The sequence below is a fragment of the Macaca thibetana genome, chromosome 3, assembly GCF_024542745.1.
Source record: "Macaca thibetana thibetana isolate TM-01 chromosome 3, ASM2454274v1, whole genome shotgun sequence".
In the NCBI taxonomy this organism is placed as follows: Eukaryota; Metazoa; Chordata; class Mammalia; order Primates; family Cercopithecidae; genus Macaca; species Macaca thibetana.
Window position 1 is genome coordinate 42,404,221 of NC_065580.1, and position 15,928 is coordinate 42,420,148.

At 40.0% G+C, this 15,928-nt stretch overlaps 1 protein-coding gene across 1 annotated transcript in view; it reads right to left on the reverse strand.

Annotated features, from left to right (window-relative positions):
* Positions 1 to 10,970: 10,970 nt before the first annotated feature.
* The window catches only part of MET (MET proto-oncogene, receptor tyrosine kinase), a 116,739-nt gene continuing 111,781 nt past the window's right edge, over positions 10,971 to 15,928 (reverse strand). Inside the window, exons 21-22 of the mRNA XM_050785128.1 lie at positions 13,580 to 13,716; positions 10,971 to 13,484 (exon numbers count right to left, since the gene is read on the reverse strand). Of these exons, the coding sequence (XP_050641085.1) occupies positions 13,274 to 13,484; positions 13,580 to 13,716 (348 nt within the window). The 3' untranslated portion in view covers positions 10,971 to 13,273. The remainder of the gene's footprint in view (positions 13,485 to 13,579; positions 13,717 to 15,928) is intronic.

Genomic DNA, 15,928 nt, shown 5'->3' on the forward strand with positions numbered 1-15,928 from the left:
TGTTGCCCCTCTGTTTTGAAAGCCTCTCCTCATTCCCCATTTCCTAACACCTTAGAGTGATATTAAAGGTACGTCTTGATTTGGGCTCTCTCTACACTCCTGGAGCATGCACCCCAGTTTCTAGATTCTTCATCCACAGTATTTCTGCAGTGCTTATTGTGCACCAGCCTGTGTGCTTGTGTTCTTCCAAGAGAGGTAACCCAGTGAACAGCGTTGCAACATGTCCATGGCACAAAGGGTTCTGGGTGGACTCGATCCCAGAAAGGGGTGCATTGGCATGGCCAAAGCTGAGAGGCTGGAAGCCCAAAAGAACAAAAAACGCATCTTTTTTATTCTGATTATATTTTCCTATTACTCAACTCCAGCCTTGAATATCCAAACCTACTTCCCCAGCTCATGAGAAAATAAGAGAGTCATTCTGTTATAGGTGGGGAGACTTATAATAAATTGCACACCAAGGCTCATCATCAATAGACACGTTACTATTTTTCCCAAATATTATTATATTCAGATGAATCTTTCTTATTCCTTAGCCATACTTGTGCTTTTCTGACTTCATTGCTGACATGATCCACTTTATGGAGGATGTCCTTTTCCTACCTATCCATCTGGGCCCAACTCAGAAGCATCTTCCACATAACCTTCCTCAATCCCTTCTACTATAAGGAAGGTTTTAAAGTGTATTGACTCAGGCTTTCCCTCCTCCTTCCTGAAGGGCAGGAAGCCATCTGGACCACAAGGTGACCTTGAAGATAGAAGGCATGCCTGGGGATAGTGGAGTAGAAGGATGGGAGCCTGGGTCCCTGCCAACATCGTGCAGCTTCTACACCAGCCCCCAGCTGCCCATCCTTCAACCTGTTTTGTCTAAGAGAAAAAGCTCATCTCCTGTAAGCTACAGTTGTTTTGGGATTTTCTGAACCTAATTCTGATATACATGCTGTAGGTTAATTGTGGGTCATTGCTTTTTTTTGTTTTTAGGAACTTTGTCTAATTATGATAAGATAAATGCTTTCATACAAGTGCAAGCAGGAATTAAGATGTTTAAAGGGAACAGGTAAAGGAGGAATGCACAATTTTCCCCTTTCAAAATAGTAGACAGTAGTGGATATAATCTGTGTAATTTAAGATGCAAACTCTGGAACAATTTCAATGAAATGAAATTCAGAAGAACAGAGGAGACCTGTCATTTGGGATTACTAGTTGTGATCTATAATGATTTGCTATGGTATGATCTTTCCTCACTATTACAGTCAGTGGGGCCTAGATAAATTGAACTAAAGGAAGTGTTAGTTTTTTATTCCTTTGCTATGCAGGCGTTCAGTTGTCTTTTTTTTTTTTTTAGAGCCAGAGATTAATTATATTTGCAGGGTGGGAGTTGGTGAGGAGGGAGAGGATTTAAACAAAAGGAAGAAATTAACATTTGTTGGGTATCTTTAATAGGCTAGTAGCAAAATGTACATAATTTAAAAAAAATTGGCCAGGCGCGGTGGCTCATGCCTGTAATCTCAGCACTTTGGGAGGCTGAGGTGGGCAGATCACACACCATCTCTACTAAAAATACAAAAATTAGCCAGGCGTGGTGGCGCACACCTGTAATCCCAGCTACTCGGGAGGCTGAGGCACGAGAATTGCTTGACCCTGAGAGGCAGAGGTTGCAGTGAGCTGAGACTGCACCACTGCACTTCAGCCTGGGCGATAGAGCGAGATTCAGTCCAAAAAAAAAAAGCCAGAAATGGTGGTACACACCTATAATCCCAGCTACTCAGGAGGCTGAGGCAGGAGAATCACTTGAACCTGGGAGGTGGAGGCTGCAGTGAGCTGAGATCAAGCCATTGCACTCCAGCCTGGGCCACATAGCAAGATCCTATCTCAAAAAAAAAAATCTTTGTAGGTGATAAGCTAGCATTTTATGATGAGATAAGTAACGCCTCTTCAATCTCACCTCCCTGACCTCTAAACACTGTAGTGCCCTAAGGCTGCATCCTTGGCCCTCTCTGGTATCGATCCTTAGATAGTCTCATTCTGGTTCCATGGCTTCATACCACCAAATGTTGAGAGTTTTGTTGTTTATCTGTCATCTTTCTCTTTTTTCTCTTTTCTTCCTTTCCCCTTTTCTCCCTTCCTTCCTCCCTCCCCCTGCCTTTTGTCTCTCTTTCTTTCTCCCTGCTTTGGAATAAATGCCCCTTGGAAGCAACAGTCTTGGCAAGTATATTGCCTGCTGTATCTTCCTTCTTTACAATAACACCTATCATGTAGAAGGGTCTCAGTAATATTTTTAAATCAAATAAATGAAAAATCGAATTTGCTGTTGGGCAAATGACGACTAGATGGCAGAGCTGAGATAGGAACCTGGCCCTAACTGGCTTCAAACCTTTGTTCTTTTGATACAACTCCTCATTAACAGTCAACCAGGACTCAGGTCTTCTCTGGTATTAAAGCAAGAATGAGCAATTTTAGCTAAAAAAGTAAAGAATTTCAGTAATGATTTGGTTAATTTGTGTTCCCTCTAAATGATTTTACCTGAACTCCATGGATACTTTGGTTAAGTACACATTTTAAAATTGGAATTATTTAAATAACTGCCTAACACACATTTTTTTTTTGCTCCCATTTATTATTCTTTCTATGTATGAAGAACCATTTCCTTTTAAAAATAATGTTGCCCATACCCTTATGAACTAGTTAATTTTCTTTCCAACATTTTCTTTTGGGCCATGTAGATATGACCTAATAGTCACTGCAATAATGCTGTTGTTTCAAAGGGTAGAGACCTTTTTTCTTATAAAAATTGAATGTGAAGAAAAAAAAAAACCCTCATACAGTGTGAGAATGCCTGTTTTTCTTGGTAGTATTTCATTTCCTTAGCGAGACTATTTTCTTCTGCTTTCCATTGTCAGCAGACAAAAAATATACAATTAAATCAAGGAAACCTGGCAGGGCCGATTTGGGAAAATCGACTGAAATCAGTTTCTGATTTGAACAAAGAGCAGTTTATTATGTTGGAAAAACACTGTTCTGATGAGATTCACGCTCAACATGTCTCATGTTAGCACCGGACACCACTGTGGAGCTCCATTTGTGTTTATCTTTGAGAGGGGGTAGTGATTTTACCCCCAAACTTTGAACTCCAAAGAGGACATGGAGTTGTTTAAGGGTCAGCTAGCGACCGGCACCCAGAATGTTCAAGCAGAGGCCCAGGGCCAGATTCACTGCCTTCTCCAGCCTTGAGCTCTTTGATTCTGAGGACGGATTTGTGTAAACAACTCCAGCAATTATGTGGGAGCAAATGAAGTGCTGGGGTTGGTTAGAGGGAATTTTGTGAATCAAATGAGTTCTACGAAGATTTTTAAAGTAAAAAAAAAAAAAAAAAAAAAAAATTCTGATGAACCATAATAACACCTTGTACTTGTATAAAATCTTATACCATTTAATATTTACGTTCAATGCTGTGAGGTATAATCTTAATTTTTTATAGACAAGAAAAGCACAACTTAAAAAGATTAAGTGATGTGGAAGGTCACACAGGCAGTAAAGTCAGACTGAATCAGGAACCTGGTCCAGTTTCTATTAGGTTGATACTACCAAAAAGAATGAAGAAAATCTATGTCTGTTTTCATGATTTTTACCTTTAGACTTTTCTGAACTGTGCCAAACTTTGGACATCTTTGGAGGTAATTTTATTCTAGAGTCTTGAATAAAAATAACAAAAGTAAAATCAACGTCTCCAGCAATGACTGCCACTCTTTGAGAGCTTTGCACACATTGTTTCATTCAATCTTTGCACAATCTTAAGAGGAAGCCACTGTTAGTATTTCTACTTTATGGATTCAGAAACTGAGGCTTAGGAGGGTTAAGCAATTGGTCCAAAATCACACTACTGATAAGTGGTGGAAATGAGTCTGACCCAGCGTGTCTGATGCCCAAGTGTGTCAGCTAACCTCTGTGCTATCATGAATATATCCAGAGTGAGAGTGGGGGGTGGGTGGGCCTGCCAGGCGGTCTCTGGGCGCTGAATTATGACTGGATTAAGTCAGTAATATGATGTCAGGCGACTCAGGTTTCCACATGTGGCTCTTTATGTAACAGGCAAAATTAGATTGGTGTGCTTCTGCCAAAAGGACAGTTGGACCGAAGGCAAGTAACTTGCTACAGTAAACAACCCATCCCTATGATGCATGTTTGCCACACTTAAGTACAGTTCAGTCTCCTAAAAGTTGTCAGTCAGCTGAGATTCTGAAATAATCTTTCACAGAGTGCTGCTTATCATAAATGGGCGATTTATTTTTATTACCTAAGTTTAAAACTTTTTATAACTTCCAAGCATCTGGAAACTTTCACTGCAAATTTCCATTGAAAAACAGAACTAGAATTTTAGAAAAGCGTACTATTTTGTTGATTAAAAATATATTTATTCTGCTTTGGCAAATAGAAGCAAGTGAATCTGTTTCTTTAATTTTTTTTATTAAGAGAAAATCATTTTAATCTCTCCATTTAAATAAAAGTTGAGCAAAACAAATGTAAAGGATACTGGTTTGAAGTAATATCAAATTATACGTCAGTAGGGGAGGGGGCAGTTCCCAGAGCTTGGTCTAGCCTTGTTTATATGGCTCATACCCCAAAGGGGGAAATTTCTGTTGGGAGTTCAAAGTCACAGAGGTAGAAGAACAATCTTCTTGACTGGGGAAGGGTGTGCTGAGTCATAGTCCGGTCAATAAGACAAAGGCTATTGAAGGATGTAGTAGAGTGTCTGGTTTAGTTTAGTTCCACTGATGCAGAGTGGAACATTTCTGGAAAAGTGCGTTAATATTGGCTACTCGTGGGGAGTGAGGAGGAAGCGGGAGAGAAAGTGGTCGGAGGATATTTCCTGTTCACTTTATAGCTTTTTGTCCAGTTTAAAATTTTTTCCTCAAAAATACATTTTATGATAAAAATAAACAAAACGAAACAACAAAGGATCTGCTCAGGGAACATTTAGGAATGGGCATAGGTTTTTAAGCAGTAAAGTGAAGTGATCAGATATATAATTTTGGTAGCTCTTTTGGGATTATAAGGCAGAGGCAATACGGAGAGGTAGAATCAAGAAGTCAGTTGTTAGAATAATCTTGAAATAAGATGTTGAGTAATAAGTTCTAAGTGAAGTATAATTTTGAAGCAATATTCCAAAGCCCACGTGGAAGATCCACTTTTTTTTTTTTTTGAAACAAAGTCTCACTCTGTCGCCCAGGCTGGAGTGCAGCAGTGTGATCTCGGCTCACTGCATCCTCCGTCTCCTGGGTTCAAGCGATTCTCATGCCTCAGACTCCCGACTAGCTGGGATTACAGGCACCCGCCACCAGGCCCAGCCAATTTTTGTATTTTAGTAGGAGATGGGGTTTCACCATGTTGGCCAGACTCCTGACCTCAGGTGATCCACCCGCCTCGTGCTCCCAAAAGTGCTGGGATAACAGTGTGAGCCACTGTGCCTGGCCAAGGATCCACATTTTCTTCAGATCACAGTATTTAAAATAAAACGATTCGAGGCAAACAATGTTAGATCTTTGATATGGCTGCACTAGAGGGAGTTGAATTTGTATTACCAGATTACTTCTCTGTCAGTAAAACAATGCATGAGTAAACATATCCTTAGAGTAAAAACACAAAAGTACAAAAGTAAAAGTACATACATACAGATATATGAAAGAAGAAAATAATAAAGGATCTATAATTTGTGAACGACAAATGAATTTAAAAAATTGAGTAAGAGCAGCAAATGATGCATTTTTTTTTTTTGCATTAGCTTCTCCCCTCACCCCCCTTTGAATCAACCAGTCTCCATAATGGCAGCCCTGATTTTTTACTTTCTGTCACTGTAAGCATTCGTTTACTAAACCAATAGCAGTTCATTAAGCAAGACTAATTCCTGAGAGCATTACCTTAGACCATTTGCTTTTAGGCAGTCATTAATTCCCGTGACATGTCTTGGGATTAGATCATTATTGTTGTCATTACTATTTTTCTCATTAAATTTGTTTTCAAAAATGCATCTATGTTGTTTTAACGCTACATATTTCCTTTCTGAAATATGTTTTTTAGTGCTTTTGGGACGGTGATTTGCTGCTTCTTCATCCCGGTGTTTCCATAGGCCCTTTCTCACAGCTTAACAAAAAATTAGAAAAAGTTTTGCAACAGTATCACACTAGGATATCTGAGTGTCTCTGTAATTTTTCTTTACTGAGACTTCTAAAATCATTTCTGAGGACCACCTGACTGACTTTAGACATGCGGCCTCTTGGGGGCAGGATTTCACAAAGCCTCTGAATTCAGCGTTTCTTGTTTACAAGAATTGTTGCCACTGATGAATATGGTGGTTGTTTAGTCACAGTTCTGCAGAAGGAAAGCCCCAGTTTGTCTATAATGGAAGGAGCAGATGTCACAAGAACAAAGTGGCCAACGTCAAAGTGAGAGCTTTGATTAGCAAAGAGCGGGCTGTCTATTGCCACATCTCCACACATAGAGAAGAAAACTCGTAAAAACAGCGGTGAAAATTATAAACATCCAAGAAAGGTAAATGAAATATGGTGCTTAAAATTCCAGGCTGCCCAATAAAAGTAGGAACTGACATTACAGATCCCCTGGACCATAAATGAAAAATACAAATGGTTTGGAGAACCAGCGAAAAACAGTTCTGACATGTTTGGATGCCAAAGATTTTTAAAGTTGATCTCTTTTGGCCTGGTAAGATTTTATGCATTTTTGTCGTTCCAGCCAAGAGGTCTAAGGATTAGTGGATGTTTCTGCCAGCCTGGAACTCATGTGGTGAAAAGAATGTACTCATGTGACAGTGAAAAATTGAATGCACAAAGACAAAGGGCTTCTTTTCAAGAAAGGAATAAGAATTAATTCTCATTGTAATCTGGGCCCAGTGCTTCGAAAATAACGTTAAATTAGTAGTTAATTTAAATCAGAGATTTCTGTTTATGCATCCTAAATATGGCCATTTTCATCTCAGAATTGCTTCTCCAAGAGTACCTAGTTTTCCACCGGGTGTGGTGGCTCACACCTGTAATCCCAGCACTTTGGAAGGCTGAGGTGAGCGGATCACTTGAGGCCAGGAACTGGAGGTCGGCCTGGCCAACACGGATAAACCTCATCTGTATTGAAAATACAAAAATTAGCTGGGTGTGGTGATGCATGCCTGTTAATTCCCGCTACTTGGGAGGTTGAGGCAGGAGAATCACTTGAACCCAGGAGGTGGAGGTTGCAGTGAGCTGAGATCGCACCACTGCACTCCAGCCTGGATGACAGAGAGAGATTCCACCTCAAAAAAAAAAAAAAAAAAAAAAAAAAAGAGTAACTAGTTTTCAGAATGCTTGAACAGTTAGGGTTTAACTACCCAGGAGAATTGGACTTGAGCCCTGTTCTAAACTGGTCTATATGAGGAGCTAACTCTTTATTAAAATAATGAGAGTAATAATAAAGGAGTAGGAGCTATTTGAATATTTGGATGCTAATTTATATACACTAATAATTATAAATATGTTTGCTTATTTTAACCTACATGTTTTATTGATAAGAACAAAAATGCATTCATCAGAATTGCTCGGGAACATCAATGGAAGATAAAAGGGAGAAGACAGAAGTGCTTTCGGTTTCAAATGTTTGTTAAATATTTGCCTTGAAGCCAACATAGTACTAGTTGGATGACAAGATAGTAAGTCCTATTAATGATGGGCTTTTCATTACAGTAGATATGCTTTTGCAATTTTCCTAGATTTCTGCCCCGGGGTCACATAGTAAGTCAATAGTAGTTATAAACCTCTCAGCATTGTGATCAATATCTTTGGCTGACGTAATCTAGATCTCTGGAATAATTTACAGCAAAGGACAGTTTGGGCAACCATCCATTTTATTACCTTCAATTCACCAACTGAAATATTTCATTGGTTTATGACTGAAGTTCTTTCCAATTCTTTGATAGATAAGGAATTGAGATAGTCCTGAAAGAACCCCTCAAATATGAAAAAGAAAAACAGCAATAAGCATTTCTTCCTTTGGGGCATAACGTCTGCATACCTCTCTGTGTCTTGAAACTGTCTGAAGTGCTACAACAGTGAGTCATATGTGCCTGTGTAATTTGCTATGTGTGTCTAGTCATGTATTCCTTGTCTTCCGAACACATAGCACATAACTAAAACAACACTCTACTTAGTTTACGTTTTCTTCAACCTGAATGATCATTAACCATCTATTAACATTTGAGCAAAAATAAGGAACCATAATAATTTCTAGACACCAATACTGAAGACTATGGTCTTATTCTTGCACCTTCATGCAACATGCCTGTCATTTAGACAGAATGTTCTCTTCCATGTCTGTTGTGTATTCCAGGTCTAAAGGCTAAAACAGAACAAAGGAACCTGTCATAGGAGAAGTGATTAGAATGATAGTGGGGAGTGCAGAGAAAGAAGTGAGGGAATTCCCTTGCCAGTGCCACTGTCTTGTCACCTTTCTCCTCTCTCACCCTCACTGTCGTATCAACGCTCAGGATGAGGCAGAATCATAGCTGTTTCTACTGTATATAAAGCAGGTGTGAGGTGAAGAATGGGGTAAGAAGTTGGCTGGGCATGGTGGCTCATGCCTAAAATCCCAGAACTTTGGGAGGCTGAGGCGGGCAGATCACCTGAGGTCAGGAGTTCAAGACCAGCCTGGCCAACATGGTGAAACCCCGTTTCTACTAAAAATACAAAAATTAGCTCGCGTGGTGACGGACACCTCTAATCCCAGCTACTCAGGAGGCTGAGGCAGGAGAATCACTTGAACCCAGTAGGTGGAGGTTGCAGTGAGCAAAGATCATGCCACTGCACTCCAGCCAGGGCAACAGAGGGAGACTCTGTCTCAAAAAACAAAACAAAACAAAACAAAACAAAAAACCAAAAAAACAAAAAAAGCAACAAAACAAAACAAAACAACAACAACAAACTAAAACAAACAAAGACAAAAAGAATGGGGTAAGAATTTGGATTTAAACATCTGTAATGCCCCTCCTAGCCTCATTTCGCTTTAGCCAACTAAGGCTACCTATACATGGGCTTTTATTGTCTAAGACTTAAGATAATAATGATATTATGATAATTGAGCAACTATGGTGTGCCAGGTGCCTTTATACACTTTTTTTAAAGTTCTCAAACAACTTTGTGGGGGTAACCATGATTAACGTATTTGACAGATGAGAACACAGGTTTAGAGAAGTGCAATATATTGCCCAACCTGAGTCAGGGCTTGGTCTGTTGCCCAGGAGCCTGCACTTTGTATATGTTTAAACTGTGATGCCTCTTCAAGACAACTTACAAATCTAAGAAGTGAATAATTTTAATATTCATTAATTATGTAATTTTGTCTGTCTGTTTCATCAAATTCTTTGGGGTGAGAGGGACTGTTTATTTTTATATCCCCATTACCTAGCAGTGTCTGACATACATAGGTGCTTGATGAATATTCGTTGAGTTAAATAAAATACTAAGCAATTTCTTTTATATAATGCTAACTCATTTCCTGAACTAAATCAGGTAGATTAACAATGCCAGATGTCAGCATTCAAGCATTTGATGTATTTCTACATGTTATATATCCCTTCTCCCTATTTCTTTAAAGACGGAATCCACTGTGTAGGTCAGAGAGCAAAAATATAATTGATGCTTATATGGTGAAGCGAAAACCCTGTGATAATTAAAAATGCATAGCACCAAGCCAGACTTTATAAAGGTCTATCTTTCTATTTCTCTTTCCCTAGAAAAGTCTGGCTTCTCCATATCAGTGTTCTCCAAACATCATGGGAGCCACATAGGCAATAACTCTATCCCTGGTAGTTTAAAGTAGGCTGGGTATGGTGGTTCACGCCTGTAATCCCAGCACTTTGGGGGGCTGAAGCAGGTGGATCACTTGAGTCCAGGAGTTTGAGACCAGCCTGGACAACATGGCGAAACCCTGTCTCTACAAAAAATACAAAAATCAGCTGGGCGTGATGGCGTGTGCCTGTAATTCCAGCTACTCAGGAGGCTGAGGCAGGAGAATGGCTTGAACCCAGGAGGTGGAGGTTGCAGTGAGCCAAGATCATGCCACTGCACTCCAGGCGGGGGAGTGGGGGGGGGGGGCAGAGTGGGACCCTGTCTCATAAATAAATAAATAAATAAAGTGATGGGGAATAAGAAAATGCTGTTTCGGTTCAGCAATTATTTGAGAATTTACTAAGTGCTGGATTCTAGAGATGTAAAGGTGACAGGTTCTTGTCCTTATGGGAGAGAGTTGGAATGAACTTCCTGTGGAAATGCATCTTTTGAGTAGGAGAGAGTTTGGCCGTGAGCGGGGATTGAATTATCTCCCAGTAAAGAATCAGTCTCCACTGTATTTTATAGGCATTCTTTTAAATTGGGTTTTTAAAAAATTAGATTACCCCAAAGTGTCACACAATTCTTAGATGGCTGAAACTATCACCTTTGAATTCCCTTACCATTACAAGAATATACTTGGAGATGACCTGAAGGTAATTTCTTTGGTAACTGGGGGTAAAAGGGTGGGCACTTGTATAGACAAAGAGTAGTTTTGATGCGGCAAGAAGGCCTCTCTCTCCAACCCGCACCTAGGTATCTGTGTACCAACGGTGGGGCTGCTGCTCCATTTTTGTGTCTTCTAGTCTAAGGACACACCTTGCTGGAGAAGAGCACCATGATAAAACAGGAACCAGGTGCTCTAGCAGTTGAAAGATCGTCAGAAAAATGCAGGTAATCAGCAACTTAGACCAAACCCTTGGAAAGACAGAGACTTCCTGAGATTCGGGGATGCATGTTGTTTTACTGCTTCCTCAGCATTCACTTGACTAAGGCTCTCCTATATGGATGAGCTCCATGCAGCCAGGTGAAATCAATCTTAGGCTTCCTCTATCATTATGCAAATGTAGGTAATCAAGCATGATTGGCAATAACCAACTATCAGTATACAAGATGTTGCATCACTTTATTTTAATTGCATGATTTATCAGAACAACAACTATTAACATACAAAGTACCATTCAGTTCAGCTGCAGGTATAGGCAGTGATAAGTATCTAATTCTTAGAAGAATCACTTACTCCCACAATCTGTCCAGACACATTAATCTAAGGACAAGTTTATAAATAGCAAACATGATTTTCACATTGCAGTGTTCTCAAGAATGTATATACAAGTGGGTAGTCCCGTTGATGGGATGTTTTCCCGAGTTCTTTCTGTTCTTGATGTGTTCATTCTCTTGACCCTGGTAGAGATAGTTCTTTCTTTCCACAGAGCAGATTTTCTTTTGTCATCCACCATTGACAATACTCTGTGAATTAGTATTACTTGTTACATTTATGAAATGGCAATATTTGGATTGTAATAGCTCTTCAGTACGATTCCTTGTGTCTTCTGGTAAGTCTCCGCGTTATCAGAGAGCTTTTAGTTATAATCACTTTCCTGCAACAACAGCCAAACTCAACCATTGAGTTTCAGTGTGACACACCCTCTTTGTAGCTTGTTGGGTTAACCCTTGGCTTCAAGTCCTGGTGATGTAATGAGGGTGGGGTGTATTGGCAATCAGTACATTTCCTTATCACAATTTACAGTCATTGAAAATCATGCTGTCATTAATCCCAGTCTGACATACCTTTTCTCAAATATTCACAGTGCAGTGTTTTTGTGGCCTAACAAAATTTTTCTCATGTCATTAAAAATAAACATTTTTATAAAAATATAACACTTTAAATGTTTACATTGACAAAACCAGTTAGAGTAACCTACACCACATGCACTATACAGTAGTAAGCACAAAATTCCACAGAATGAAACATCACAAAGTCCTGCTCAGGGTGGCTATTCCATCCAGGTGAAATAGCTGGGATTTTCAATTGCCTTTTTCATTTGTTTGTTTCTAAAGTATGTTTTGCTTAACACAAAACACACGCTAATGCAAAATAAAACTCCCCAAAAGTTTTGTTTCCAATTGCTTGTGAGGTGGGAAGCTGACACCGAGACAGAGGCTAATCTTTTCAATCCATCCACCCTTTCTTTGCTCTACCTATGAGCTGTGATTGGAACCAATGAACCTTTTAGTAAGATGTATCCTGCTTTACAAACATGCTGACTTACCTTTAAAAATATTTATCAACAAATTACTTGTCTTATTTTGAGTCGTCATTTAAAAAAATACACACAAAACATCTACATGTTCACATTCATTAGATCAGAGTAGCATCATTCTCGAACAGTGGGTTTTTATATGACAACTAAATATTTCATGATGACTAAATTATTTCATACAAATCTTCTCAATGTCATCTATGTACAATACATCCTGTTCATTTATAAGCACATTTTGTGTGATGCTATTTTGAAACTTTGACTGTATTGCCTATAAATATTCTTCCAACCAAAGGAATGTCTATACAAAAATTTAAAAGGGCTGGGTGCAGTGGCTCATGCCTGTAATCCTAGCACTTTGGGAGGCTGAGGTGGGTGGATTTCTTGAGTCCAGGAGTTTGAAACCAGCCTTGGCAACATGGCAAAATCCCGTCTCTACAAAAAATACAAATATTAGCCGGGGATGGTGGTGTGTGCCTGTAGTCCCAGCTATTTGGGAGGCTTGAGTCTGGGAGGTGGAGGTTGCAGTGTGCTATGATCATGCCACTGCACTCCAGCCCCGGCAACAGAGCGAGACCTTGTCTCAAAAAACAAACAAACAAAAATTTAAAAGGGAATGTTTATCTAATGGGTGAATGACACCATCAGTAATGAAAAATGTTATTGACCATACAACACACAAAAGTTTTTTGAAACAGTAGAATTCTAAATGAGTGGCCTGTTCTGGGGCTGCCACGCCTGTTCTGAACATTGCTATCTCTTCTGAGTTTTCTGTGATCGAGAAGCCCTCAAAATTCACTGCTTCAGATTCCTGTATGAAGTCAAGTGGCACCTGATTTTTAAAGAATTCAACCCAGAATTCAAGTTTTGGGACTCCAATATGACAGGAGTGTTGTCACGGCTGCGGGCCGTTGGTCGGTGGCCTGTGGGACCAAGCCTCTGGTTCTGATGCTCTGTCAGATAAGAAATTCCTTAGAATCCAGTAATTTAAATAACAATGCAAGTCCTATAATAGTGCAATTTTGGCAAGAGCAAAGAATATCGATGGCCTTTTAAAGGTCAGGCAGTGAAAAAACCATTGGACAAAGTGTGGACTGTTGCTTTGACATATTACTAGCGCTATGATGTCTCCCAGAAGGAGGCTGGTCATGTGTCCACCTCGTCATCAGCGTTATCTTCTGATGACAACAGAGAAGGATATGGAGCGACACATTTTACGTTCACATAAGTAGCGTTTACATGGACGTAGTGCTCCCCAATGAAAGTAGAGAAGATCGCTGATATCCGGGACACCAGTTCAGAAAAGGATGGGCGCATTTCTGCTTTAGGGTGCCAGCATTTTAGCATTACTTCATATCTGTTTCAAAAAGAAAGAAATGCTGTAAGAGACCCTTTGAAGGCAGGCGTTTCTGTAAAAGTAAAGAATGTAAGAGGTACAGAAAGACTACTTACAAGGGGTCTGGGCAGTATTCGGGTTGTAGGAGCCTTCTCCCTTGCAACAAGTAAACAGTTATATCAAAGGTGTTCACGTCAGGATAGGGTGGGGCTCCTCTTGTCATGAGCTCCCAGAGGAGCACACCAAAGGACCACTAGTAAAACAAGAAACAGGACAGTCCAGGTGAGAGATGTGACCATAGAAATACGAAAGGAAATCAGGAGGTCTTGGTAACTAAACTTGGCTTTACATACTCAATATGGTTTCTGTTTTGGGCAACAATTTTCTTAAAGGCAATTATTAAGTTATACATTTCATGACTTGTTTAAACAGGTAAGGTTTAGAGTTTTCAAAAAGAATATCTGAAGTCCACATGATGACGAAGATTCCATCTGTAGTTAGCAGAATACCTCTTCCAAATTCTGTCCTGCAGTTTCAAAGCACTAACATGTTTCTATCCTTTTATTTTCTGATAGCTTCGCTACAATTGTACATTACTTGTAAAAGAAGAAGAAAGCCTCCCAAAATTTAAATTTGTGTGGTTTCAAAATGAACATAAGTACTCTTTAAGAAATGTAACCACATTGAAAGGTTAATATTAAAAGGGAAGATCTAAATCTGCATAAGTAAAAATCCATATTAAAAATCAGAAATAATAAAACTGCAGGCAACAAGTCTCTCTATTGAAAATTAATTTCAATAAAACTGTCACATGAAAATGTTAAAGTACTAGATTCTTATAAAATAGCCATATCAGTACTATATAGGAAGATCACAGGGACACGGAGAGGTTAAATGACTTGCTAAAATTCCCCAATACATCTGAATCCACAATGGCATAAACATTTAAGAGTTCCTGACCCTTAGGTCTTGTTTGGTCTACTGAACTTCACTAAACATGCAATTTCTTGATTTAAAACACTGTGCTCAGGATACACCAGGTCATACATATTATCTCCCCCGGACATGTGCCCACGCAAGAATGACACTAGGAGAGTCAGCATGGCCTGAGGCTGCCCCTGTGGAGAGCACCTGGGGGACAGTTCTTGCCCAGCAACACTTCCAGGCCACTCTAAGAGTAGGAAGCATAAGGAGGAAGAAATGAAGGAAGCTTGGAGCAGAAGGAAAATCCACACCAGACAGCTGGAGTAGGAAAACATAAAACTGAGAGGCAAGTGTAGCTTGTAGTACCCAGCACGAAGGAGAATAAAGCCTGCCTTTGAACACTGCGACTGAAAGAAAGAAATGAGGTAGATGCTGTAATTGCTGATACGAATTTCCACTAATGACTTCTTTGCCCAGGTGCAAGAACCCTTGAAGGCTGCTGACTGCCTTGATCTCAACAGAAAACTCAAACCCCTTGCCAGAAGGGAGCTACGGGACTTTGCTGTCTAATTCAGCTTTGCAAAACAGAAGTTTTCAAAGCCTGAAAATCTTAGCAAACACTTCTGACAACATCATCGTGTTAACTTTCAAGTCCCAGAATATGCACTAATATTTCAAAAGAATTTAGCAAGTATCAATTGACCCTTGATCACAGACGAGTAGGGTACTGTTCACGTTACTAGATAGGTCCCAGGGCTGAATGAACAGGGTTAACAGAATTGTGCGGGTAACTGTCACACAGGACAATAAGATAATGGCTGTAATATAGAGCAGTAACATCAAAGAGGTACAAAGGTTGCCAAAAGTCAAAGAGATAATCGTAGGGTACTGAGAAAGGCTGCAGGAAAAGAGTGACAGTAAAGTGGGTCTTGAGGAACAGGGAGACTTTATTTTACAGGCACAGGTAATATGAGGGCAGAGAGACAGTTTTGGAGGGAGGGGGTGGGGCCAGTTGTAAGAGTACACATGTGTTCTTTCTTTCTTTCTTTCTTTTTTTTTTTTTTGAGATGGAGTTTTGCTCTTTTGCCCAGGCTGGAGTGAAGTGGTGCAATCTTGGTGCACTGCAACCTCTTCCTCCTGGGTTCAAGCGACTCTCCTGCCTCAGCCCCCTGAGTAGCTGGGATTATAGGAGCCCACCACCATGCCCGGCTAATTTTTGTATTTTTAGTAGAGAAGGGGTTTTGCCATATTGGCCAGGCTGGTCTCGAACTCCTGACCTCAGGTGATCCACCCTCCTCTGCCTCCCAAAGTGCTAGGATTACAGGCATGAGCCACCATGCCTGGCTGCATATGTGTTCTTATTAAACCATAAGTATAGTAGTTCACGTTGCTTGACATGTTGGAGTAGGGGAAGAGATTAGGAACCCAGAAGATTGAAATGGGTCTGTGCCGTGGAGGTTTTTAAATGTTCAAAGTGGGTTAGGCAGGGCAGGACAAGGTGGTTCACGTCCGTAATCCCAGCACTAATGCATGCCGAGCTT